This window comes from Berghia stephanieae, chromosome 2 (assembly GCF_034508935.2).
Source record: "Berghia stephanieae isolate SIO BIC M18660-M18661 chromosome 2, UCSD_Bste_1.3, whole genome shotgun sequence".
NCBI classification, from domain to species: domain Eukaryota; kingdom Metazoa; phylum Mollusca; class Gastropoda; order Nudibranchia; family Aeolidiidae; genus Berghia; species Berghia stephanieae.
Window position 1 is genome coordinate 120,817,802 of NC_088361.1, and position 26,855 is coordinate 120,844,656.

General features: G+C 36.6%; 1 protein-coding gene across 1 annotated transcript; it reads left to right on the forward strand.

The window, feature by feature from the left end:
• The first annotated feature begins 3,219 nt into the window (after positions 1 to 3,219).
• On the forward strand, positions 3,220 to 26,399 carry LOC144966451 (uncharacterized). The gene is made up of 10 exons (XM_078902982.1): positions 3,220 to 3,358; positions 4,158 to 4,198; positions 9,973 to 10,133; positions 10,528 to 10,575; positions 11,847 to 11,954; positions 14,400 to 14,448; positions 19,222 to 19,304; positions 21,606 to 21,797; positions 23,958 to 24,033; positions 25,726 to 26,399. The coding sequence occupies exons 1-10, from the start codon at positions 3,348 to 3,350 to the stop codon at positions 26,061 to 26,063; spliced, it is 1,107 nt and encodes a 368-aa protein (XP_078759108.1). The 5' UTR covers positions 3,220 to 3,347; the 3' UTR covers positions 26,064 to 26,399.
• The last annotated feature ends 456 nt before the right edge of the window (positions 26,400 to 26,855 follow it).

The window sequence follows — 26,855 nt, forward strand, 5'->3', positions numbered from 1 at the left end:
AACACCAAGAAATTAGAATGGGCCACAATGTCCTCATTGTGGGGGGAAAAGCAAAAGAGCGCCATCTAGATTTCTAAGTGAGTAGTCGATTACTATTTCTAGTCGGTCCTCAATTTCCCAATCGGGTGTTCTTTTTCTTTTTTTTTTTATTGTAATTATTTTTGTTTTTTTTTTTGTTTTGTTGTTTTTGTTTTCTTGTCATTAGCCTACCATCGCACTCTCCTTTCTTTTATTTTTTCTAAATATTGTTAAACATTCCTCACGTATACGTTTACTACTGATATTGAATTACTTTTGTCTTAAAAATATGTGCCCGGAAAAAAATGTTGTAAGCCGTTCTTTTCTCGACAGTTTCGTCTTCCATTATTTTCGGGAGGACCCAGATCTCAGATATTATAATCCGACTGCTCTTAAAGGGTTTGCCAGCAATGACCTTCGAGTTTTTGAGTGTGTTTGATTGTGGGAAGGGGGTTGACACGTGGTTCAGAGTAAAGATTTCCTGATTCGAAACCCGCAAAAAATTACAACAGACCATGAGTAAAAGCGTGTAGAAAACCATTCGTCAGTCACAAGAAGAGACCTAAAGAGTTTCTCATGAGCCAATATTGCAAAGAATGTCCTCAAGGCTCAGTACGACGGTGCCACGCTTCTTCTTCTTCTTCTTCTTCTTCTTCTTCTTCTTCTTCTTCTTCTTCTTCTTCTTCTTCTTCTTCTTCTTCTACAACAACAACATAATCACTATCATATCAAGTTGGTCAACTGGTAGGCTACATGTTTCGACTTGTAACCATATCAAGCGATATTGAGCATAGTCACGAAAATGTGAAATGGAAAGGCTTCGGATGGGAACAGTGCAGACAATTGACATTTCGGTTACAAACATTTCTTCAGTAAATCAATAAGCAAACGAACGCTGAAAACAAAGAAAATAAAATGTAGTAAGAATTGCAGCGTCTTTATTCCTGGGTGGTTGAAGTATGAATGAAACTGTGGGCTTCAGGCATCCCCAGTCGTTCTCGATTGAGCAGAGTATTGACCGGACGCCGACAATAATGTCAAAACTAGTCGATGAACGCATTTTAGTTTTTAAAAAAAGAAAAAAGAAAATCATGCTCAAAGTTGGCGTTGTAATAAATTATATGTTACGACTTTTGAAATATTGGACTCAGCAGCCGTGCATGGAATAAATCATCACTCTCCTCCCCTTAAAATTTTGAATGGCCTCTGACTTGCTGGGCTGAAGAAACATGTTTTGTTAGACGGTTCGCATGAAATTAATAATTTAAGAAAATATTTATTAGAAAATACGAAGAGACAGTGCGAAAAAATAAAAGGAAAGAAAAAAGAATTGTCTAAAGTAGGTTATAAATAACACATGTTTATGCAATGAAGACTATTTGGAGGATAATTCTCACGTGTAAAGATTATAATTATAAGGACTAGGGCATATATTGATGCTATGCTTTTAGGTAAAATACTCACAGGCTCTGTCCGCCATATGAATCGTATCAACGCATAAAAATTATGAAGGCTCTAACTTTTAACGTTTTTAATCTCCCAGGGGGACTTCAGTGAAATCGAATCAACCAACTGGCTGGATAAGAACAATAACGTAAAGCCGGGTAACATCAAACTTTATTCATTTTAGAAGGAACGAAAGTGAAGTCACTCAGTTATTGTTTTTAGACAGCCGTTTGGTGCTTGTTTTTTTTACTAAATTACATCAATCAGATTGCTTACACATCGTTTTGTGTGTTGGCACGGTATATACGGCTGGCGGATGTTGTGGGTATTTTACCTAAACTTAAAACATCAATTTGTGACCTAGCTCTTATAAACAAAACCTTTACACATGTGAACAAAAGTCACAAATCGCGAACACACACACACACTCCAACACAAATCAAATGAAAACAACAAAAAATAGCACCCAAACAACAAGTCGCAAAACTGAGTGATCAACCTCTAAGTGTGCTCAAATCATTTTACAATGCATTCAAAGACAACAGCATTATATAATATGTTGGATAAGCCATGACGCCTCTGAGGATACCCCTCTGAAGCGCATAATGGACGGTGCCCCCGTTTCGAGCCGAAATAAGTCCCGGCAACCCTTGTACGCAGCTTCCCCGAATACGGACAGAGATGCATATACGAGATGGAAATCGGTTTGGACGAATTCAATCCCTCGTGCGGGCCGGGACGTACACTCCTCTAAGCTTGGTGAGAAGATGCCAGGCTTTGATACCAGTAAGAGGAGACACTGGGTGGCTGCTAATCGGCTTCGGTCGAGGAGCTGCCTAACAGCAAGTGCGATTCATCAGTGGGGACTACTTTCCACCTGTTCCACATGTACCCGATGTGGACAAGAACCCGAAACGGCAGAGCATCTAGTCGAACCGTGTGTTGTGACGATGCTACCGGGCGGGTTTGCAACGGTGCACGAATGTGGACCGGACTTTGCTGATTAGGTCGATCGTCATAACATAGTATAGTAGTGTGAGAACTATAAGAGGCTGCTGCCTCTGAGGCGACATTACAATTCCTTTTTTTCAGAGATAATGCTGTTACCAGCAAGCCGCATATATTATATTGATTCAAGACAAATTCTATAATGCCAACTGACAAATTTTGAAAAAAATGTCTCCCCCCCCCCCCCTCCCCCCTCCAGTTTTTGGGTTCAATTTATTTTACTTTCTTTAAAAAAAAAAAAAAGATAAAAATGAAAAGCTAGCGAGCCGAACGTTCGGAGAGAGGCTATCCAACATGACTTAGGTACACACGTAGGTATCGCATAGCCTATTTAATTTATTTTAATGGTAATCGACTCCACTAATAAATTATTTCCTTTCTAGCCGCCATATCAGGGTTGCCAGTTTGGCATTTTAAATGCCAGATTCCAAAAATCTGGCATTTTTGAAAACCGTTTGGCATTAGAAAAATCATTTGGCATTTGGCATTTTCATTTGGCATTTTCTTTTCTTGTATATTATACTTCAAATGACACCTTTTCTTAATAAAAAAATTACCCCAACAGGAAATTTAGTATAATTCAAAAAAAAAAAGAAAAAAAAAAGAAAAGAAAACACGCAAGCCACCAGGATATGATAGTAAATTGTCTATCAAAAGTGAGTAGTTTTCTTAGTGGGGGTGGGAGTCAACAGACTTTGGCATTTTTTTGAGTGTTTTGGCATTTTTTGAGTCTTCCCCTGGCATTTTGTTGAAAAATAATCTGGCAACCCTGCGCCATATTGAAATTCACGTGCTGGTACCTCAAATTGACTCTCCTTTGTCCACCAGTTCTTTAATTTTTAACGCTTTTATACTTCACATTAAATTAATTCAAAATGGAATCTGGGTAAGTTTTTTTTTATTCTTCACATTTTCCATCTATATATCGTTATAATTTGTTGAGCATGTATGCTACATTGTAAAGGAGTCGACCGGCAAGAGTAGTGAAGTAAGCGGGAGAGGAGAGGCAGGCAGGTGTCGGGTGTGGTGTGCCTTCCAACTTCAAACGATCCCTAAAATTTAAAAGTAACGAACCGATTTTCACTTGCGATATCTGCGTCAAATTATTTTCCGTATGATATTTTGAAAAATAACGTAAATCCATTCAAAATTGAAGGACAATCTCTTTGCAATTTCTTGGGGAGAAATTCCGCACCCTCGACTCACTCAAATTCAAAGGGAGGCGGGAGGCTATCCGAAACAACCCAAGTATTTCCTCAACTAACCCTAAGAAAAAATAAAACCTAATACTAATACATTTAACTAACCCTAATAGGGAAAACAAGTATATCGAAACAAACACCCTAGCACCTTTATGAACGTTATGCAACGCCGTTGACCGTTAGCCTCCCGTAGTAATTTAATTCCAAATTCTTTTCAGGCAGTTTGAGATCAAATTCGTGGTCTCCCATGCCAGCCAACAAATAGGCTTGGGCATTTCCCAAAGTAAAACTAAAACAGTCATCATTTTGAGTTTGAGACTGGACTGGGGATCAGTTGTTAGTGTTAGACCCAAAGTTTAAAATCATGCTTTCTCATTAATTTATTTTAAAAAAACTACACGTTTTATTAAAATTTAATCTTAATCAATTGATACTGATATATATCAATTTTACCCCTGACCTTTTTTGATTTCATTTTCACAGGAAAATCTTTGTGGGTGGACTCGACTGGAATACAGATAGAGGTTAGTGTTTTTAGTATTCATATTTTAATTTCAATAACGAAGTGGCAATTCGGACCCGAGTCTGAATTGCTTCCCGTGGCAATTCAGACTCCTGCGCAATCACAGGAAGTGTCGGAAGTGGAAACTGGGTCGAAAGTGAAGCGTGGTAGAGTGGGGGGAAGCTGCTTGTTGTCAGTTGGTAGGAGGGCGAGTGAGCGAGCAAGTCACGTTTTAGAACTCCCGAAGATGACTATTGCAAACGGAATAGTAACTGAGAGTTTCACTAATGGCGCTGATATGACCTAAATGTACCTAAATGTGTTGCAAGCAAGCGCCTTAATAACAAACAAAACATAGATCTAAATATTCGTGATCTTTGGGAGATTACAATTGCAGTCGCTATTGTTAACGTTAACAATCAATTTGCCCTCGCATAGATAGAGTGTCATTGTGTAATGATTGGAAGATTTATTTGATTTGCCATGAGCATGTTGCTAAAGATACATGCATGACATATCTACATTATATATATTGCCATTTGAGGCAGCGAAAAAGTGCGGGTAAAGGCGAATAATATGACTTTGGGCATTGAGCGTTTTATTTAAAAGGCAGTATGGGTCGGGCTTTGACAAAAGGCAGTATCTTAAAACATATGCTGTTTTATTTCTAAATATAAAAATAGAGGCGATTCTTGGCTACAAACCATGCAATAGAGCCCCGCCACTGGGGTAGGGGCAGAGTACTAATATACGTCTAATACTAATGTTAGGTACTTTGGTAAACGTCCATTCGGCCCTCCAGCAGGGAACCGATAAATGGCCTAGTGGCTGTGACCCGATTTTTTGGACTTTTGAGTGATGGGTCTAAGAAAAAGTTCCATAGATTTTTTGTTTATGGATGGATTTTAATGATTTATGTCTTATTTTCTTCAGGAGAAATTACTCTATCGTTTGGTGTAGTTTATTTTAAAATCAATGACAATTTAGTATAACTTTTGATTATGGATAAAATAGGGTATAATTTAGCTTTGGATAATTAAAAGATTAGAACTTGGTAAATCAAAATTTCATGCTGGCACGTTTATTTAACATCTTAACTTTTTTATAAAATTAAATTCAGGGCAAAGTTGTATACCGCATCCATGAAATTCGTTCCAGTAAAATCCTTACTCAAATCTTAGCGGCCATTTTAGACCAGTTTTGAAATCCAAATGGTGGTTACTACCGGAAATGCAACAATTTTCAGGTCACAAAGTCCGTCAGTAAATAACAAAGGCAAATAGAAGACCATTTTTCAGCCTTTAAACTAACATAACTTTGTTTCTGCTTATCTGATTTTCACAATTTTGGTATCATTAGAATCGTGTTGAAAAGCACTTTAAAATGATATAGGTTTCATTGAGCTCAATCCAATTTGAATTTTTTACCAAAGTACCTACTAATGTATGTGATTATTCTGTTTTTAATGATTTAGAGATACTCATGAATGTGTGTTTAGGAAGACCAATACGGTTTCTATAGCTGCAAACGGAATAGTAACTGAGAGTTTCACTAATGATAAGTTCATCATTCCGGCGCATTGCATTGCAGTATTCAGTTTAGACTTGAGTCCGAATTGTCACGGGAAGCGATTCAGACTCGGGTCCGAATAGCCTTTTCCTTTCAATAATTGCTCAATTACTACTGATTTTAATTCTTATTGGATTACTGAGTAAATTTGCCTCATTGGACAGGCTGGTATCAAAAATTCTGTTTCACCCCCCTTGTGTAGAAACAAGAGGCCATTGTATTATGCATGTCCACATTAGTTTACATCTGTGTAGAAATGAGTACCTGGCCGTTAACGGCGTTGTCTCTGTCGAAAAAATTATATCGCCTAACATACGTCATGCTCTACATGTTACGTTTTGCTGTTGATCAGGGATCCTTTGTAAAGCGCTTTGGGCACGTTTAGTGGATATTGCGCCATATCAAAGCTTGAGTTTCAAGTTTCTTTCCCTCGTTGATTTTGCACATTTTTCATTCACTTTACTTAAAACCTCACGCAAACAAAATAAATGGAAACACCACAACAAAACTTTTAGAACAAATTTCTAGTTCCATAACTCCCATAGCGGGCAGGGAGGTACATACTGTGTCTTCTATCCCCTTATATCTTATCCAACAAGCTTTCTGTCTTTGTCTTGGAATGGGATTACTTGTTTTTTTTCGGGGCCCTCGTCGGAGTCCTGGCTGAGAGGGAAACAGTCAAATGCAAGGTTATTGTTTTGGGAGATGATATTTTTTTCCTTGTAAATCATCTCTCTGTTATGTATTATTATATTGGTTATTTTTAATGTATAATGTAAGCATTTGAGTGTATTCCTCTTTGTTGGATTTTGTGCTTGTGTCCGGATGAGACATAGGTGATCTCAAACTAAGTACATTGGTGGTATGCTCTTGGAATCTACATCTGATCCCTATTTGTTCCCATTCCCCTTTGTCTTACTTTCTCTTGGGTGCTCTAATTGTAATTCTAGAACTTTTTACTATCCCATTTTCTTCCTTTTTACTGGCGCTGATATAACCTAAATGTGTTGCAAGTGCCGTAAAACCCTTAAAAACAAAACAAAACAAACTAGTTCCATAAAATAATTGTATTATTATTGTCAATAATATCCAGTCTTGAAATAATGTTTATTTTCATTTTGGATGGAATTATGGGTCAAAATTAGTGCTGGGTCGAGTTTGAAACGATCAAATCGAGCGGGTTTTCGATCGAGTCCTCTAAAATCGAGTCGGTTTCGGGCGGGTTTCGAGTCAGTGACGTCATCGAGCAGTGATTCGTTTGAAAAAAAAAAACACGAGCAACTCGTTTGCCACAGGAAACTTCACATACCCCTCCCTCTCTTATGTCTGTGGCTGGCTTGACTGCAGTGGTTATGATGGGGGCTGCCAGATGGCCAAGTTCAAAATTGGTTACTAAGAAACGCTTTTCTATTATTATTCATTTTAAAAAAAAAAATCTTTTATTTTAAAAAAATGAAAAGATAAGTTTATCCAACTGTAGTCGATTGTTTTGTTAATCAAAACAAATGAGTTTTTCAAGGGAGTCAGAATGCTTGTGGTGTTGGGCTATTTGGGGTCTATTTGACTACTTGGGCAAGAAGAAATCTGGCTGTCTGGCAGCCTTGATTATGATCGTTCGTCGCATCACACACACATACACACACGCCATCAAACAGTTGTTGATGGTGAAGGGTTGAGACCCCCCCCCCCCCCCTCCACCACCATCATCCCGCTGTCACCTTAACATTTCATATTTATGTCGCGCCAAAAGTTGTCGGCCGCCCCCACCTCCCATAATTTGTCACTGGTCGTCATCGCCTCTTGTGTGTGCGGGAAAGGTCGTGCCTTTCATTTCATTATTTGAAAAATAAATGAACAAGAATGGTGTGTTTTTATTAGGTAGGTAGATAATAATAATATTTAGCAGGTTCCACACCCAGACACACACGGATTGCCCGGACACGATGATAACGATGCCGACGACAATGGATGACGATGATGATGATGATTATCGTGTTTCTGTTTAAAAAATGAAATACTTTAGCAGGTTCCACCCCCACCCCCCACACGGATAGACCGGACCCGAAGATGATGATTGTGGTTTTGCTGGCTGTTACGGCTGTGATGAGGATGATGATAATGATGATGATGATGATGATGACGATGGCGCAGATGGTGATTATTTGTTCGGTCGCTCAGTGGTACGGTGTCTCTTGTCACAAAATCAAGCCTTGTCAATGGCCGGATGAGTGACAGTGATTGTTGAAAATTGTGATCCAGACGTTAAGTCCGTGTGTCAGGCACTTGACTCAGGTGTGAATGTATTCTTATCTTATAAGCAATGACGGGTATTGTAAAGAGCTTTAATACAAAAAGACTCCAAACAGCGATCGGTACCTACTGTACGAAATGGATGTATGGTCGATATGGCGTGCCGGAGGAATAAATTAAATAAAATATTGTGAAGTTCATTGAGCATGGTAAATCCTTGGAAATGCGCTTTGAACTAATACACCTGCTAGACAACTCCGATTCCAATATAAACGACTGATTAATATTCCCATATATAAACTATAGTTAGCTGAAAATCTTTCTTTGTCGGGACTCCAAAAGTATGGAACGAATTAGACAAAGAAATCAAAGGGTCTTTTAGGAGCACTGATTGATTTTAGATTGATTATTACATTGAAATGTGTTGATATTTATTTTATCCATTATTATTAGGGTGGTGGTGGTGGTGGTGATGATGATGATCCCGCTGATATGATGGTGATGATAAATAAATTAAACATAATTCCCTTTATTCATCCCATAGGGGAGATTCGTCTTTCGGGTCTATTCTAAGGGAAGACTGGAATAACCCAAGCGATAGCCGCAGTGCAGCGCCGCAAATTTAGTTAGGGCAAGGTGACTTGCTCAAGACCACTCAGCGGCGGGTGATCGAACTCGGTACCTTTCGGGTGCCAACCAAAGACCGTACCGCTGCCCTGATGATGATGATGATGATGATGATGATGATGATGATGGGAACTAACAAAGAATACACAGGCATCTAAAATTGAAACATTCCATATTCAAAGCTAATGTTTTACTTTAAAAAATTGAGCTTTACAATATCCACTAAATGTGATCAAAGCGCTTTGTAAAGGGGTCCCCGGTCAACAGCAACATTTAATATGTAGGACGGGACATGCCGCCTGTTAGGCGATATTACAATTTTTCAGACAAAGACAACGCTGTTAACGGCCAGGTACTCATTTTACACCTGAGTACGGTGAGAGAATGTGAGTAAAGAGCCTTGTCCAAAGACTCAACTATGCACCGAGCGCGAGGCTCGAACCCAGGACTTTCCGATCCCAAAGCGGGTGTCATACCACTAGACCATTATAATGCACGAGAGCCATGGTCGACTAGAGTACTACCTATAGTTACGTCATGACTAGACCACATAGCCGCACTACTGTAGGAGTGTTCATTGATAGAGGGATGCGTGTGTGTCATAGAAATAGCCTTAGTGTGTGTGTGTGTGTGTGTATGTGTGTGTGTGTGTGTGATAGTCAAACTTTAGTAGGTTTAATGAAGTCTTGTCACACACGCGTGATACACCTATACAAATTTCCCTGCCACTGCCACCCAGACACACTAACATCTGACAAGGAGTGAGGGCTGTGGAAGAACCACAGACTACCGTGTGCAAACATTGGCGATTGGTATCGGATGGCAAACTGTGATCGTTTGAATTTGAAATGATTCGAAACACTCGTTACCCCTCCGCTCGCTCGAATCCTGATCGTCTCAAGCTCGTCTCACGTGTCAAGATCGTCTCAAGCTCACAACCCGCTTGATCGTTTTACGATCGAGTGATCGTTTTACTAACTCGCTCTTCCGGCATTGAGATCGAGCACTGACTCGTGGCTTGGCGCTCGGTCGTCGATCGAGTAAAAGCGATCAAATAACCCAACACTAGTCAAAATGTACGGTAACGTAGCAAATTTGCATATTAATTAGCTTTCCAATATGGCTGCTGCGGTCACATGACCTAATTTGCATATTTGACTTATCTACTACTATCCATGTGAATTTCTTGAAGGTGGGACTAGTAGTTACCATTTTGTTGCATTTTTACTAACATATCCAGATTTGTTACAACTAAAGAATTGCAGATGATTTAAAACTTAATTTTTTTTAAACAATCACTTTGTGGCAGATCAGTTTAAACATAGATTAATTTTGTTTATACTTTTTCAGATAGCCTCAAAAATCACTTTACCAAATATGGTGAAGTAACAGACTGTGTTGTAATGAGAAATCCAGCAGGAAAATCCAGAGGATTTGGCTTTGTAACATTTGGAGATCCAGATACTGCCAATGTAGTAGTAACCAAAAAGCATACAATTGATGGGAGAGTTGTAAGTGATCTTGTGATTTTGAAGTGTTAATTGAAATGGAATGTTATGTCTTTTATTATGATGGATTTTTATTTTCTGAACTACCATATTCCTTTTCTCACTATATATCAATTATCCGTTATTGATTCTTACTGTATAATACAAAAATGCATATACTTTATTAGTTTTACAAAGCAATGAAAGTCTTAAGGGAGCTCAGGTAAATATATGGTTTTGTTCCACACTGAATACAGGTCATATTAATTATAGCGTTGAAGTCAAATTGAGACTAAGTTCATGAACAAGCATTAGCAAAATAAAGTTAAATATAGTTTTTGGTATGAGTTGATAGTTTCATATTGAGTTCCAATCCTTTTTTATTGCCAAATGAAAACAAAATTGTATTTACTTACAGATTGATGCCAAACCATGCAGTGCCAGGGGTGCAAATGGTGCAAACAAGGTAAGGCTTGCCACCTGTCATTTATCCGGGATTATATTGTCACCTCTTGTTTCACTGGTTCTTCCAACGCAACACTATGAGTACAACTCAAGTGGAAACAACATATTCAAAGGGCTTGATGATTCCAACAAGTGAACAAAACTGATCACGAAATGCATAAAAATTAAGATTTAAGTCTAATATGAGAGGGTCCTTCAATTTTTATTTAGTCAGTCGTGAGGGTGGTGCTGCAGATGGCACCTCATTCCCTGTTTACCTTTATATGATTGTGTTGGAGGGAGGGGGTGGGGATACATCTCGATTTATTTATTAAAAAATTTTTAAAAATCTCTAAATATTTAATGGTGGGCGAGCCTTTGACAATGTTCAAAGCCTAATTAGGTGCCAGGATTTTTACTCTTCGCTCAGACCTGCATAGTTTAAAACTGGATTTATTTTGTCTTTGAGTTGAATTACACATCTTAGTTGAAAGTTAAGATTTGGGTATAGATAGGTGGTTGTAATGTGGCACCTTGAAGTTGACATCTGCCAATGTATCTTAACTGAAGAAGATTATTTATTCTCATAATTTTTGTATTGATGGAAAGATTTTTCAGTTTTCTTCATCCCTTTCCCGAAAGGTGGTTCAGTGGGAACTTGCTTTTCCATCTCAACGCCCAACCTCTATTCATATATCTTCTAAAATTAACTGATCTTTCTACTCTCTCTGAAAATCAAACACAATGTTAACTAGCATTTACAAGTTTACATACATCTTATCTTATCTTCAGAGACCCATATTAGAAGTTAATACTTCACTATCCCTTTAGTGATCATTTGGAGGTATACAAGGCTCACCAATTTTAAGAATCCACGTCTAGCTCACCATAAGGCTGTCATTTATGATCCATCACTGTATTTTCGGTTTCAGTTTTTTTTTTGTTTTTTTTTAAATGTTCATTCCTTTTGATCCCTTATTTTTGATGATGAATTTCTACTTTTTATAATTGATTACAATAATAAAATAGAATAGAAGCTTCACTTTAATTTCCGAAGACAGATTGTGTGGACATTGCGGGTTCCCCCTTTGTCAACAAAGCATGATTAATGAAACGCTAGTGAAAGCTGCTATTCTATTTTATTATTATTCCAGATTCAAGAAGCAACATTTGTGTTACTATGGGGATTTACTTATTTCTATTAAGGTGTTTCAATTCCCTATTGTCTCTCTCCTCTCCTCCCTCCCTCCCTCCCTTCTTTAAAATAAAAGTTTTCTTTTTCTTTTTTGTCAGTCTCAACGGCCTGGATTTTCTGGCAGAACAACAAAGATATTCATCGGAGGATTGCCAAATGATGCCAGCGATGAAAATCTGAAAACTTTTTTTTCAAAATATGGACTGGTATGTACTATGTTAAGATCCATTTCCAATCCATTGGTTTCAACATCAAAATGTGTGGGGTTCTGGTCAACTTCTCTAGCTTTATAAAATGATTGGTTCTGCATTTGCACCTTGACAAAATAAAATAAAAGTTTTGAGGAGAAATAAATCCCATCTGGTTAGACAGAAAGTCGACTGTTTCCTTAATAGTGTATAGACATTAGAAAATAGGCTGTAGCACTCGTATTAATTTTAAAACCCTAACATTAGGTATTTGCTGTTCAGCAGGTTTATTTTTCTTCACAAATCATCAAAAATTAGGTCTCCTTGAGCAGTTTCTCTTTCTCTTGAATTTAAGTTATTGGTCAGTAACTTATACCATTATCATCAGCAGCCTTTGAAGATTATAATATCATAACTTGGGCCTGCTAACTTGTTATCAAAGCAAAGCGCCATCAATGTAAACCAGGCCTATTTTTATCCTACTCTGAACACGATTTATTTTTCTTCATAAATCATCAATGAATTAGGTTTCTCTGAAACTTCAAAAAGTTTTTTTCCGATTTTGATGTTATTTTCCATGGTTTGGGAAGTCACATTAGGCTTTGTAATTTAATTTTTACTCTTTGTATAACAAAATTTAGTTTGTGACACCCACTTAAATGTTACATAGGGATATGTTCATAATTGTATATAGACAGAAAGAAGAAAAAAATGCAGTTGGGTGTATGTGACATGTCTTGAATTATATCTTACATCACATTTTGCAACAACCATGTAGTAGAATTTGTGAAATATGTTTTACATTATTTATGCCTAACAGGGTGTAAATAAATAACCGACTTGATCACTTATTGTCATAATTTTGATTTATGGCTGTAATTGATGGGAAATAGACTGGTCTGGACGATTTCTGCCCTTTTCCGGTAACTTACACCGGATATCATTCCCTGAAGTTAACTGTATCGACTATGCCAATCTTTTGTAGTGTTTTTTTCTTTTAAAGCACACACATTTTTCGACTTACCATCTCAACTCACACGAGCAAAGCTACCACTTGAAGTTTACACATTGATAATGCTTTACGTAGCAGTAGCATAGATAGTGGTTCACAGAACTAAAATAAGCACTGTCAAGAGTTAAGCGTTTGGCTAATTTTAAAACAACTATTCTTTCTTTTTTCTCCACTCTTTGTTGAACACTGGTTGGGGGCTTTTGACCTCCCATGATGGGCAGAAGGTCACTTGCTGTGTCTTCTATTTCGCTATGTTTTCTGAGTTTCTCTCTGCCATTGTCAAGGAATGAGGTTACTTGGGTTTTTTCCTTGGCCTTGCAATGGTTTTTTGTTGAGCAGCAAATGGTCAAATGTATAGTTATAGTCAAGTTGCAAATTTTCTGTATATTTACGGAATTCAGTTTGTTATAAAACCTTAGTATATTTTCCTGCTAAACATTAAAAAATTTAAGTTGGTACAAAATATCTTTTTATTGGGGTTCAGCACTCAGTATAGGGGGCAGTCTATGTGTTTGCGTAAAAGGTCAGTAAATTTTTGCCTTTTGAATTGACAACCCTGGTTATAGTTTTAAGAAATAATTTTTTTCCTTGTAAATCATCCCTCTTTTATGTAGTTCTTTATTTTATTTTGAGCACATGATTTGTAACTCATCTCCCTTTACCGGCACTGGTATGACCTAAATGTGTCATAAGCGCAGTAAAACCCTTAAAAACAAAAACTTAATTTGACAGAAGAGGTGGATTGAACGTTGACCAATACAGACAAGTCCGAATTCCAATTATTATAGACAGGGATTTACAGGTCTGTGACAGTTATGATGCAAGTGAAGATAAGAAAGAGTGCTTTCAACAGGTTCAACTCAGTGTGGCGTTCTGGGTGGGGTTCCTGACCTCCCATAGTGGGCAGGGGCCCCCTTATATCTGTTTTCCAACATGCTTTCTGTCTTTGTCTTGGAATGAGATAACTTGGTTTTGTCCTGGTCCTGGCCAGATGCCCTGGCTGAGAGGGAAACAGTCGAATGTATAGTTAGTTTTGGGAGATATTTTTTTCATTGTAAATCATCTCTCTGTTATGCACTGTATTATGCTTTCTTTTTATTCTATATGATTTGTAAAACATTTGAGTGTGTTCCTCTTAACGGGGACCTGTGCTTGTGTCTGGATGAGACTTTAAGTGATCTCAAACTAAGTACCTGTATAGAGTGCTTTTGGAATCTAGACCTGTTTCTTATTTGAACCAATTTCCCTTTGTCTTCCCTTTTCTTGGATGTTTTATTGTAATTCTAGAACTTTTTACTATCACATTTTCTTCCTTTTTACTGGCGCTGATATGACCTTAATGTGTTACAAGCGCCGTAAAACCCTTAAAAACATTTTTAAAAAACGGTGTGGCGTTGTTAAAGGTTTCTTCCAATTGTGTAATGTAAAGTATTTTCCTTAATATTTTACAGGTTACAGAGGTTGTCATCATGATGAATGAGGACAAGTCTCGGTCAAGAGGTAGGAGTCGCATCTTTTTCCGTTTCATTTTAAACTATAAAAGAAAGAAAAAATATCTTCATTCAAATTGAAATTGTGGCCTTTATGAATGGCCACTTGCCTGACCTGTTTTGGTATGATGCAGAAATGAGAATGCTTATTTTTCAGGGAAGCATGGGTCAAAGTTGTCTGGAAGTCGGGTGTGCTGGCGAATACGAGTTTTTAAGGTTTTGATCTTTTTACTCAGTTTAGAGTGGCTGAAGGTTATTCCTTGTAATATCAGATTTTTAAAGAGATCTTAGAGCATATATAAGATTTCATGTTGTCACATAAATTTCAGGTTTTTGACTTGCCATCCGCTGGCACCCATACTTTTACTCTGCCATAGGATCTCATCATTATTTTCACCACCAGCATAACTACTGCCACTTCGTCATTCTACTACTACTATATCTACTACCACTTCTACTGCTACTTTCACCACCATCTCCATATCATTAGCACTGCTACCACAACTTTGTCATTATAACTAGAACAGCCGTAACAACCACCCCCTCAACATCACTAGTTCTGCCTTACGACCACCAGCAGCATTATTCATTGTGACTACAACCACCTTGTAATCATTATTTCCATCAGCTTTACTCACATCATCAGCCTCAGCTGTCTTTTTACACATCCGCCATCATCATCATTTTATCTAAATATTTAGATGATGTAACAATTGCCAGCTTTGACCCATGTAAGAAAATTGTCCCTGTCTAGGAAATTGAATTATGTATGTGAATGCTTTTATCATCTTTTGCAGGATGTTCCCCATTGGTTTTGATTTGTGAAATCACATTGATTTTGAAACTTGAATATTTTCGGGTCCCTCTTCATGTGGATTTAAAAAATAACAAAAGCTGTTGAACAAAATTTCTTGTTTGAATATTGGTTTTAGGAGATATGAACAATAGGGTATGTTAAACAATCAAGTTAAGCATGTGAAACAAAGGATTTTGGTGTCTCAAATGTGCTGATATTATATCTATCTCGGATAGCAAAGATTTTCTCATTGGTGCCATTTTCCTTAAGAAATCTAGATCTGGTGGTAGGTTGATACAAAATAAGTCGGTAACACCTAAATGAAGCCATTCAAGACAGGTTTAAGTCTCTAGTAATGTGGTTGTTTGACTGCGATTAGCTTTATGAAATGTGCATCTTAGAATAATGCAAAGCTGTCATTTATACTAGTTATAAATTAGTATCAAGCTTTATAAAAATGCCTCCTCAGGTTTTAGGGTTATGGGTGAAAACAATGGTTTAAAAACTCGCCAATAGAATCTGTTACTGTGTCAGATCTGCTACTTATACTGTTTTGATTGGTTTAAAATATGACCCACTGCCTAAATGGGTATTATGTTGGGACTTAACCAGAGGTAGTAAATTGCAATAAATCTAGTTGGTTTATTTTCATTCTGCATTATAGCTGAATAGCTATCATTCGTTCTGTGTTGTACATATTTAGCAAATGTTTCAAAAGTTGTATAACTGGATTAAGTTTTTAAAAAAAGATTTAGTGTTCATTAAAAAAAATTTCAATACTTCATAAAGCATTTAGGTTTTGTTCCAACTTTCATAGTTTCATTTCAATTGTCATTTTATTATAGCTTAAGGTTGCTATTGGGTGCTCATTAACTCCAGGGCTTAATTTCAAAAAATGACATTTTTTTGGATCCAAAGCTTTGTTAGTCAGGCATTGTTCTAAAATTTAGTTTTCTAAATATAAGGGAGGTGATTGATGTCTTAATATTTTTTAATACCAATACATCAGCTTCACACATTAACAAACGAGCTAGGATCGGTGATGATAATCTTCCGCGGAATTCTGAGATTTTCTCAGAATTTTTTCCGCTGATTTTGTGGTGTCATTTTCCTCTGAAAAAAAGCTCAGTTGTATGAATTTTGGTGACGCTCCCATTTCTATGGGTCGGTCTAGATAAATTGGTGCCAGATGTCAAAAGTTATACAAGGCAATTGATGGTCGAAAAGGGAGGGGGTATATGAGTCTAGATATTATTAAGATCAAGAGTGGTAGTACAGTTATAGGTCTGTTTAATAATATGATTATTAAAACTTCCCTCTAATTAGAAAATAAAAAAGCCCCATCAATTAATTAAACTTCTCTCTCTCTCTCTCTCTCTCTCTCTCTCTCTCTCTCTCTCTCTCTCTCTCTCTCTCTCTCTCTCTCTCTCTCTCTCTCTCTCTCTCTCTCTCTCTCTCTCTCTCTCTCTCTCTCTCTCTTACATATCTTTGATAGTAACAAGTGGAATTTGTTCTTTAAAATGATAATGGTTTTCATGTGGATTTTATCATACACACACACACACACATTTCTCTCTTTCTACCTTTCAAAGCTCTTCAACCATTCTTCTATCAATCTTCATGTTAACTTTATAAACATTGTCAATAGAGATGATATTTATCTACAATTATAAGGGATGTTCAACTTAGTTTACTATTTTTATCTTTGATTTTACAATGTCTAACAACTTTAATTTATTAAAGGTACTTGAGTCTTATTTGTAAGATCCATAACCAATGGGCAACAGTAACAAAGATAAAACTAGCACGGCTATTAACCAAAAGTTATTTTTAATATTTTCAATAGAACAGTGGAATTGCAGGATTTGGGGATTATCTCAAAACTTTTCCGCTGATATTGCCATGTCACACATTTTCCTTAGATAAAAGCTCAGGTCAAGTGGTGAAAAAATCACCATCTCTTGTCATATTTTGATACCTGTGCTCAGTTGCATGAATTTTGGTGACACTCCCATTATTATGGCTTCAGTCTAGTCAAACTGGCGCCAGATGTCAAAAGTGAGACAAGGCAATTGATGGTCGAAAAGGAAGGGGTGGGGGAGTGGTGGAGATTCAATTTGTAAGGTCAATAGTGGTAGTATAGTTATAGGTCCGTCTAATCAGATAATTATTATAACTTCTAATTAGATATAAAGCCACATCAATTAAACTACTCTCTCTCTCTCTCTCTCTCTCTCTCTCTCTCTCTCTCTCTCTCTCTCTCTCTCTCTCTCTCTCTCTCTCTCTCTCTCTCTCTCTCTCTCTCTCTCTCTCTCTCTCTCTCTCTCTCTCTCTCTCTCTCATATTTTTTCCCCCTCTTTTTTCACTCTCCTTGTCTTTCACTCTTTCTTTGGCGCTCTGTCTTTCTCTTATCCATACATAATCTGTCTCAACCACTCTTCTATCAATGGCCATGTTAACTTTATAAACATCATCAGGTTTAGAGAGATGATATTAATATTAGTCTGTTACAATTATAATTGGTCCACAACTTACGTTTACTCTTTTTACCCTTGCTTTTACAGTGTTTTACATTTTTAATTTATTATTTGTAAGATCCTTAACCACTGGACTACAGTAACAAAGATAAAACAAGTAAAAAAAAATTGTCTTTGCCTTTTGACCAAAATCTCTTGAATTTAAAGGTATTTAACAAAATTGTTTTAAGGAAAGGACAATTCATTAAAATTTACATATAGTAAGTTATATCTCTACTGTTAAGAATAGATGTACACTAGAAGTAGTGATATGATTGGAAACTATGAAATTTTATGTTATGATTTTGTTTGAGTTTGACCAATGTTTTTACATTTCTTTCTTTTTGACACATTGCCATAATCATCACTGATAGAAGGTATTTTTAAAACTTCTTTTTAAGGAAAGGTCGATTCGTTAAAAATTTACATAATCTAAATTATATCTCAACTATTAAGAATAGATGTACACTAGAAGTTGTAATATAATACATGAACCTATGATATTTTATGGGCAGAAACATTTTCAATTTTTGAATAATCTGGAGTAACACTAGAAGGTGACATAAGTCATGGTTGTAGGAATATAAATGGCATATGCAGTTTTCATTGTCCTTTACATCTTTGTGTACACATCCAGTGATACCTAAGAATTTAGTTAGATAAAACTGGAGTCGGCATGTTAACTACATTTTAGTGAATTTCAATTAGTGCAGCATTTGTATTTAGAGTATAGCCTATTGGTGACTCTTTCTGTCATGCCCTGTCAATACTTAGGGAGCATGACCTTAATTGCTTTAATTTTAGGGTTTGCTGAAAAATGTTGGATCCTCTTGTATTTTTTTTTTTTTTTTTCAAAAATCTCAGCTAATTTTGGGGGGGGGGGGGGGGGGGGGGGGGGTATTGACAAGTCTACAACACCCATACCAGGCTTAGTTAATTTTACACACAAATTTCACTTCAGGTGATGACATACTTTGGAATGAGGCTAATCACACTAAATGTTCCTTTTTGATCTAGAGGGAAATGATAGTTATGTATTTGACATCTTTTGTCGAAAGGTCATACTTAATGTTTTAGATTAGAAGGTATATAATTTTAGCAAATATAATACAATTGTTACACATATTGCATGTGGCAGATTTGATAATGTAGAGAGGATACCATATTTGTACTCACAGTGCAATTTAAAAATAAATCACAGCTCTTGCCCATTTCATGCAAAGGGCAAAGTATTGACATTTATCCTTTGAGGCAAGAATTTACAGGATTTTGATAGTCTGATGAATAAAATGTCAGGCGTGGGAAGATGTGTGCTATTCTCCTTGAACAGGTTTAATGGAACAGACTCAAGACACCAGACAAGGATGTTTTGCAGCCATGCCCCTGATCAAACATTAATTTTACCCTCTTTATATCTGTCTTAGTTACCATGCAACTGTTATTTTTCTTCCCTGGTTATGTTACCACGTAGGCTTTGGGTTTTTGACCTTCGACACAGAAGAGGCAGTAGAGGAAGCTGTAAAGGACCACTTCACCGATTTCCATGGAAAAAAGGTTAAGACGTTTTTTTGGTATTGATTGGATTCATGACTTGGAATCTGTCGTGAATTGCGAAATCATTGGTTAAGAAGATGGCTTCCTAAACATTTTTGACTCTTGATCATCAAACGCTGGTGTGACGTTACCCTTGGCAGTTCGAGGATTAATTGTCTTAATTTTGTATTTAGTATTTAACCTTACTTCAGTTTAAGTCATTAATTAGAGCAAAAGGTGTTTTCATGATGAAATAAAATCAGAATGTGTATATTATATTTTGATTAATAATTGTGGCTACTCTTAATCCGTGATAATTATTCTTAAAATCAAATGCACTCCGGCTTGATTGAAATTTTGTGTTTCAGCTACTTAATTTTGAATAATTAATATAACTTAGTAAAGTAATACTTGATTGAATGTATAGTATAACTGATTGATTGTGGTTGAGTCAGAATTTTTATACTCCATTTATATGGAGTTTTAGTGTTTTAATAAATTAATTACTCATTGTGTTAATATTTATGAAGATTTGATGACCTTATACAATGTTAAGTGCAAAATTTTTGGTGGTTGTCTTACTTTTAGAATATGGAAATTTAAGATGAGGCGAATTTGTTGTTAATTGGACCTGATTTGATAACTTTTAGATTTGATTTATGGACACTTACATTTGGTAATCATTAAATTTCTATTAGTTTTATTATATTGTAGCCTGAATTTTTAAGTTTGTCTTGGTTATGGATAGTTAATTTCATTTTGAACTGCACATTGTTAATTAACTTAGCTTGAAGTAAATGGTTAAATATGTGATGATTTAGTAATTAACTCGATATTGAATTAAGCTATGTAATTATGACTTACATTAGCGGTGATTTAAAGGTTTATTGATGTTTTCAGTTTGCCATCGCTGGGTCAGCTTCTTAATCAAAGATGTGTTTCTCTCTGTCGCTCTCTCTTTCTCTCTCTCTCTCTCTCTCTCTCTCTCTCTCTCTCTCTCTCTCTCTCTCTCTCTCTCTCCCTCTCTCTTTCTCTCTCTCTCTTTCTCTCTCTCTCTCTTTTCTCTTTCTCTCTCTCTCTCTCTCTCTCTCTCTCTCTCTCTCTCTCTCTCTCTCTCTCTCTCTCTCTCTCTCTCTCTCTCTCTCTCGTATCTTTTCATTTCTCATATTTTGATGTAATGCATTTATGTTTGTAAAACTAGTTAAGGGTTGTGTGTGCGCGCCAGATTTTAATGGGACTCTATGATTTTTCAAAATTTTATTTTGGCGCCCTCAACTCTTAACTCTTTTTATCAATATCTTAAGTGCAGGTCCACCAACTGTCAAAGAACAGAATTTTTATTTTTCTAAATCAAATGATGCAATCCTATACATCTAAGTGACAGATATTTTTTCATCAATTTCATTTTTTGTGTTTTTTTTTTTGGTGTGTTTTGTGAAAAATTTTGATGGCTGGCCTGTTCCTGTGATATTATGTTCATATTTGATAGATTAATATTAATCGGGAGGTGAATGAAATATCATTTCCGTTTATTGCTCTAGTTAAAGCTTACCTACGGTTCTCCTTGGTAACATATTTACTCTTTTTGGAATGTGGCATTTTCGCCATTATCACTTAAACTATGATAAGCCCACTATTTCATTTAGTTCCAAATTGCCTAATATGTTATGTGATAAATATTTCATTAGAGCTGGGCTGGGTGTGTATCAGTTGTTGCTTCAACTGAATCCTGTGAGAATTATTTTATATGTATCCAATGTGGGTCACAGTGACTGATAAGAACAGACATTATTTCCTATGTATTGCACAGTTCAAAATTACATAAATGCTCAGTTGGTTTCATTAGGCTCATTGTGCATATATTGTCTATATTTTTTACAGAATAGAATTGATTTCTTCTTCTAATATGGGTATTTAATTGGTTAATCAAATAGGCAATGAAAGGTCTTGGAAACATTTCAAGCAGGGAGAGATTTTTACATTTATAATTCGACAGTGTCAAACTCTAACCTGTTTCAGTGTCATAGAGGTGATTTGAGAAATATAAAAAAATGACAGTGCAACTCCTGCAATAACGTTTGATATGGGTGTTTAGATCACTTGATTATTCCTACTAGATAATATTGTCATGGTGGGGGTTCTTTGGCTTTATTATAAGTTAAGAAAATAATTTTTACTGAACATGATGCTGGCAGGGTTAGAGTTGGTCACACTCTGTATTTTAAAAATTTATTTTCTTACTTAAATTTTTTTTTTTTTTTGGAATTCACTATTTTCATCTGTTTTATTGTATTTTATAATTTGTTTCTTTCTCCTCTATAGATTGAAATTAAGAGAGCCGAGCCAAGACAGGGTCAGAACAGGAAAAATTTTCAAGAGCAAGGCTGGGGTGATGCATGGAACCAGCAGAACCAGGGAAACTATAGTGGTGGATATGGACAATCCAACAACTTTGGGGGTTATGGCAATCAGGGCTTTGATCCCAACTGGGGACAAAACCAATATAATGGACAAGTAAGAATTCCCACTTCTTTTGTCTATTCTTTTTCTTCCCGTTATATTGTTATTATTATTACAAGAGTTGCCCCATTTATGATCTAGATTGGAGATCGAATACACAATAATGGACGGATCACTAAGTTTTATTTGTATTCTGGTAAAATATTTATCAAATCCTGCTACATCTTCGGTCTATCACTTATCACTTACATGCATGTTATCTACTCATACACCCACTGAATCTACTTACACCCCTTAAAGAAACATACTTGTTTGCTTACGTCCTTCACTCTGGCTGGAGCATAGGCCATCGTCGAATCCCCTCCACCTTGTCCGGCTTTGTGTCATCTTCTCAGCTTCTCTCATATGTGGTTGTGATATTCCAAGCTGCTTTCTTGGGAGAGAGGAGGGGTCAGTCTTGTAGCCTCCTTTCGGTTTTCACTACATGTTATAAGCTCCGATATTGAAGCCTCATCTTTTCCCTGGCTGTAAAGTTAGTGATTGTCTGTCTATGCTTTTGTCAGGTCTGTAAATCTTCCGACTATTGTCAGATTTAAGACAGTGCAATTTTGCTTGATATACTCTGTTAAGTGCTGACATTAAAAATAAAAAAGGTAAAAGTAAAACCAGAACCAGCACAAAAGAAAAGTTTATTTCACGCCTAGAAAAAAATCAGTTTTTATTCTGTTTCGAACGCCGACTTAAAACGAAAAAGTTTTTATTTGTCGAGTCAAAACAAAACAACTGTAATTAGCTATGTATACTGTCATTCCACTCTGCAAGACGTGAGTGTATTCTCTACCACAAACGAGAGAGGGGGTGACAGTGTCTTGTCGTCGAACACACGCGCAGCCAGTAATCAACTGACATCAGGTCTGTAAATCTTCCGTCTATTGTCGGTATTCCGACAGTATGATTTTGCTCTATAAGTGCTAAAAAACACACAAAAAACAGATAATAGTAAAAATAAAATTCGTAACGCCAAAGAACAGAACCAATAAAAAAGAAAATACAAGACTTATTTCGTTCCTCGAAAAAATTAGATTTTATTCCGTTTCAAATGCCGACTTAAAAAAACAAACAAACCAAAAACCTTTTTATTTGTCGCATCTAAGACAAAACATGCCGTCTATCAGTTAGCTATAATATTATCATGCCACCTACACACTCCGCTAGATGTGTATGTATCCACTGCTTGGCTACTGTGCCACAGCCAGTGAGAGAAAGGTCGCGAAGTTCACGCGAGTCGTCTTCACACACACACACACCTAGTCAGTAAATAACGCACACACAGTAGTGTGTCAAACTGGACCGGAAGGTTTCTCTCTATTTTGCTACCGACACACATGCATATCTCCGGTTCTTATTTCTCAGTCTATATTTCTTTGGTTCAGTCCCGATGTGAACCGGGGAAAAAAATAATGCGAAATATATATTCTTCTTCGAAAGCTCTCACACCACCGCACCACCACCTCCTCCTCCTCCTCTTCTTCTTCTTCTTCTTCTTCTTCTTCTTCCTTCTTCTTCTTCTTCTTCTTCTTCTTCTTCTTCTTCTTCTTCTTCTTCTTCTTCTTCTTCTATAAGAATTAATCCAAATAAACGAAAGAATCAGCGTAAACATTTAACGCAAACAGGAGCGAAGATATGCAAATTCCCGCACTACTAGACGTCTAGATACACATCCTTCAAAAGGGTAGGTTCTCTTCCTTTCATTTTACAACTAACTCAGACCTGGGACCTCAAATAATTGGGATTTTAAAATTTTTTTTTAATACCATAAAATGACCTCGTTATAAATAATTAGGGGAAAGTGGCATGATTTGACTAGTCAATTGACGTGTCATATCTGTGTTGTGTCCATATTTTTGTCCTGTTGTGTCTATTTTCGCGTGTTCGAAAAGTTCCGACAATTTTTTCACCAACCATTTACAGGCCTGTAACATGCACAGCGTGTGTCGTACCGGGCCGTTTTCTCTCTATTTTGCTACCGATATACACACATGATTCCGACTGGCTATTTTCCTCCCTATGCTTTCTTTGTTCAGGTTGAATGCCAAAATATAATGTGAAATAATGACCTCCCATAGTGCGCTATTGAATTGCGTTATATCTCAACTGAGCTAGCTTAATTTTTGTTTTATTTCACCTATTGTCTTTTCCTTTTATTTTACCTAGTCATGGGGTCAGAGCCAAGGTTACAGCAATTCCAATTATGGACAAGGATACAACAGTCAGGGATATGGTGCACAAGGTGAGAATACATTATCTTAAGCTATAGTGGGTGTGATCGCCCGCTGCTGTATTGTGCGGGATTGCCCGTGTTCGACTGGTACTTTTTATGTTAGGTATACTCTTTTTCATTAGTAATTCAAGTTTATTTTATTTTTAGCCTTGAACACTTATTTTTTACTGTAACTAGAATTCTACTTTCGTTTCCCTTTACTGTTCACCAATTGAGACAGACGCTACAGAGTTACGATTTTTTTTCAATGACATTCAGTGCTGTAAAAACAAAAAATGTTAAAACTGACAGCGGCAGACGTCCAGAACCTATTTGGGTGTCCCGTTTGCAACATACACCTGTGAGGTGAACTCTGCTTTGCAGAATTTCATGCAAACTTCTTAAGATTAATTTTTTAAAAGTAAATAATGGGTTGAAAAGTGTTAGAATTTAGAATCTTGTTAAAAATCTTTTATCCACAAAAAAGTATCATAGTCTGTTAGTTTTATTGGTGTGTCATATATCATAGAGAAGTCAAATTTTATCATTTATTTTTTGACGTCTGAATCATCTCTGTATCTTATTCAGTCCAAAAGTTGTGCCTTTTTTAAAAAAAAAAGACTTATTCATCAGCAAATCAAAGTTATACCCCTTTCTTCAGCCATCTGAGGGGGGGGGGGGGGGATATATTTGAAGAGGGTCAGTCCTTTAAGGGTTCAAGATGGTCTTTGTATCGGTATAGGATACAAGCAAGGGCAGAGATGCCAAACTGGTTTCGCCAGGAGGAAAAATCTGATCTGGAGCAAAAAAAATATATATATATATTTCCGTCAAATTCCAGTGAGTTCAAGTTACAGACCTGCCAACTTGAACGATTTTGCTTATTTTAGTATGATTTTTGGACCCAAATACGTGCATACGATTCAAAGGGATTTAGTATTATTTTTTTTTTTAGTACTATTAAAAAAAAATTCTTAACTGTGAATGATACATTAGATGCAAATGACATGGGCTACATGTAATATATCAACTATTAACCATTCAGAAGAATGATGCATCACAGTTAGTAATATAGTTTTCTCATACCTTTTTGAGGATTTGCATAGAATTATGCATGTAAGCTTATTTTATACTTTAGATGGCCTCGCTGGGTGGGGATCCTGACCTGGCAGGAAGGTACATACTGTGTCTTCTATCCCCTTATATCTGTTTTCCAACATGCTTTCTGTCTTTGTCTTGGAATGAGATTACTTAGTTTTGTCCTGACCCTTGGCTGGGAGGGAAACAGTCGAATGTATAGTTATAGTCTTGGGAGATGATATTTTTTTCCTTGTAAATCATCTCTCTGTTATGCATTGTATTATGTTTAGTTTACATATATTATATGATTTGTAAACATTTGAGTGTATTCCTCTTAGTTGGGACCTGTGTTTGTGTCTGGATGAGACTTTGAGGTGATTTCAAACGAGTACTTTGACGGTGTGCTCTTGGAATCTACATCTGTTCCCTATTTGAACCAATTCCCCTTTGTCTCACCTTTTCTTTTGTGCTTTAATTGTAATTCTAGAACTTTTTACTATCCCATTTTCTTCCTTTTTACTGGCGCTAATATGACCGTAATGTGTTGCAAGCGCTGTAAAACCCTTAAAAACAAAACAAACATTTGCATTAACATTTTTGCATAAACACTTAATTTTTCTTTCTTTCCATATTTTTTGACAGGCTATGGCAGTCAAGGAGGGTATGGTGGAGCTCAGGGCTACAGTGGTAACCAAGGATACAGTGGAGCTCAGAGTTACGGTGGAAACCAAGGATATAGCGGTGCCCAGGGTTACGGGGGCAACCAAGGATATAGCGGTGCCCAGGGATATAGTGGCAGCAGTGGAGGTTCTGGTGGTGCACAGAGCTATGGAGGTGCCCAAGGCTATGGAGGAGCACAAGGCTATGGGGGTGCTCAGGGCTACAGCAGTGGATCTCAAGATGGATATGGAGGATCAAGTGGTGGTGGTAAATCTTCTTCTAACACTGGTTCTCAAGGCTATCATCCATACAAACGTTAAGGGTTTTTGGGGCATTGTTAATAGTGAATGGAGAAGATTTGATCGGGAAGGTTTGCAAGTGGAAGATGGATAGATGGTCAGGAATGAATGATTTATGTTGTTTTGTGTCACCATCATCTTGAGTACAGAGAAAACAGATAGATGTATTACATATGTAATGTAGTTGTTTTATATATAACAATTCGGCTTTGTTTGATGTGGAGCGATGGTGTTTGTCAAGAGTTTGTTACCACTGTGGACCATTTTTGTGAATCATTTTGAATATGTGCAGCTTCTCATTTCATCATACTGTAAATAATTGCAAATAAACTTGTTTTAGTATAAAAAAAATTAAAATCTGAATTTTGTGTTTCTGAAATTGAATGTACTACATTATCAAATTGGTAAACTCGAATACAAAGGACTTTGGTTACAAGGTTACCACATTATATTTGCGTGGATTTGGATCATCTTGACATAGAGGCAAAGGCCAATCCTGGGTAGGGTTCTTGATCCCCCTTAATGGGCAGGGAGGTCACTGTGTCATATACCTCTATATCTGTATTCTGAGTTGCTCTCTTTATCTTCAATCCATGATGGACTAAAGGTCAGTTGCTTTCTATCCCCTCTATCTGGTTTTTCAGTTGCTTTCTGTCTTGGTCTTGGAATGGGATTACTGGGTTTTGTCTTGGTGGGGTTCCTGACCTCCCATTGTGGGCAGGGAGGCACTTACTGTGTCTTCTTTCCTGCTAAATATGTTTTCCAACATGCTTTCTTGTCTTAGTCTTTGTCTTGGAATGAGGTTACATACTT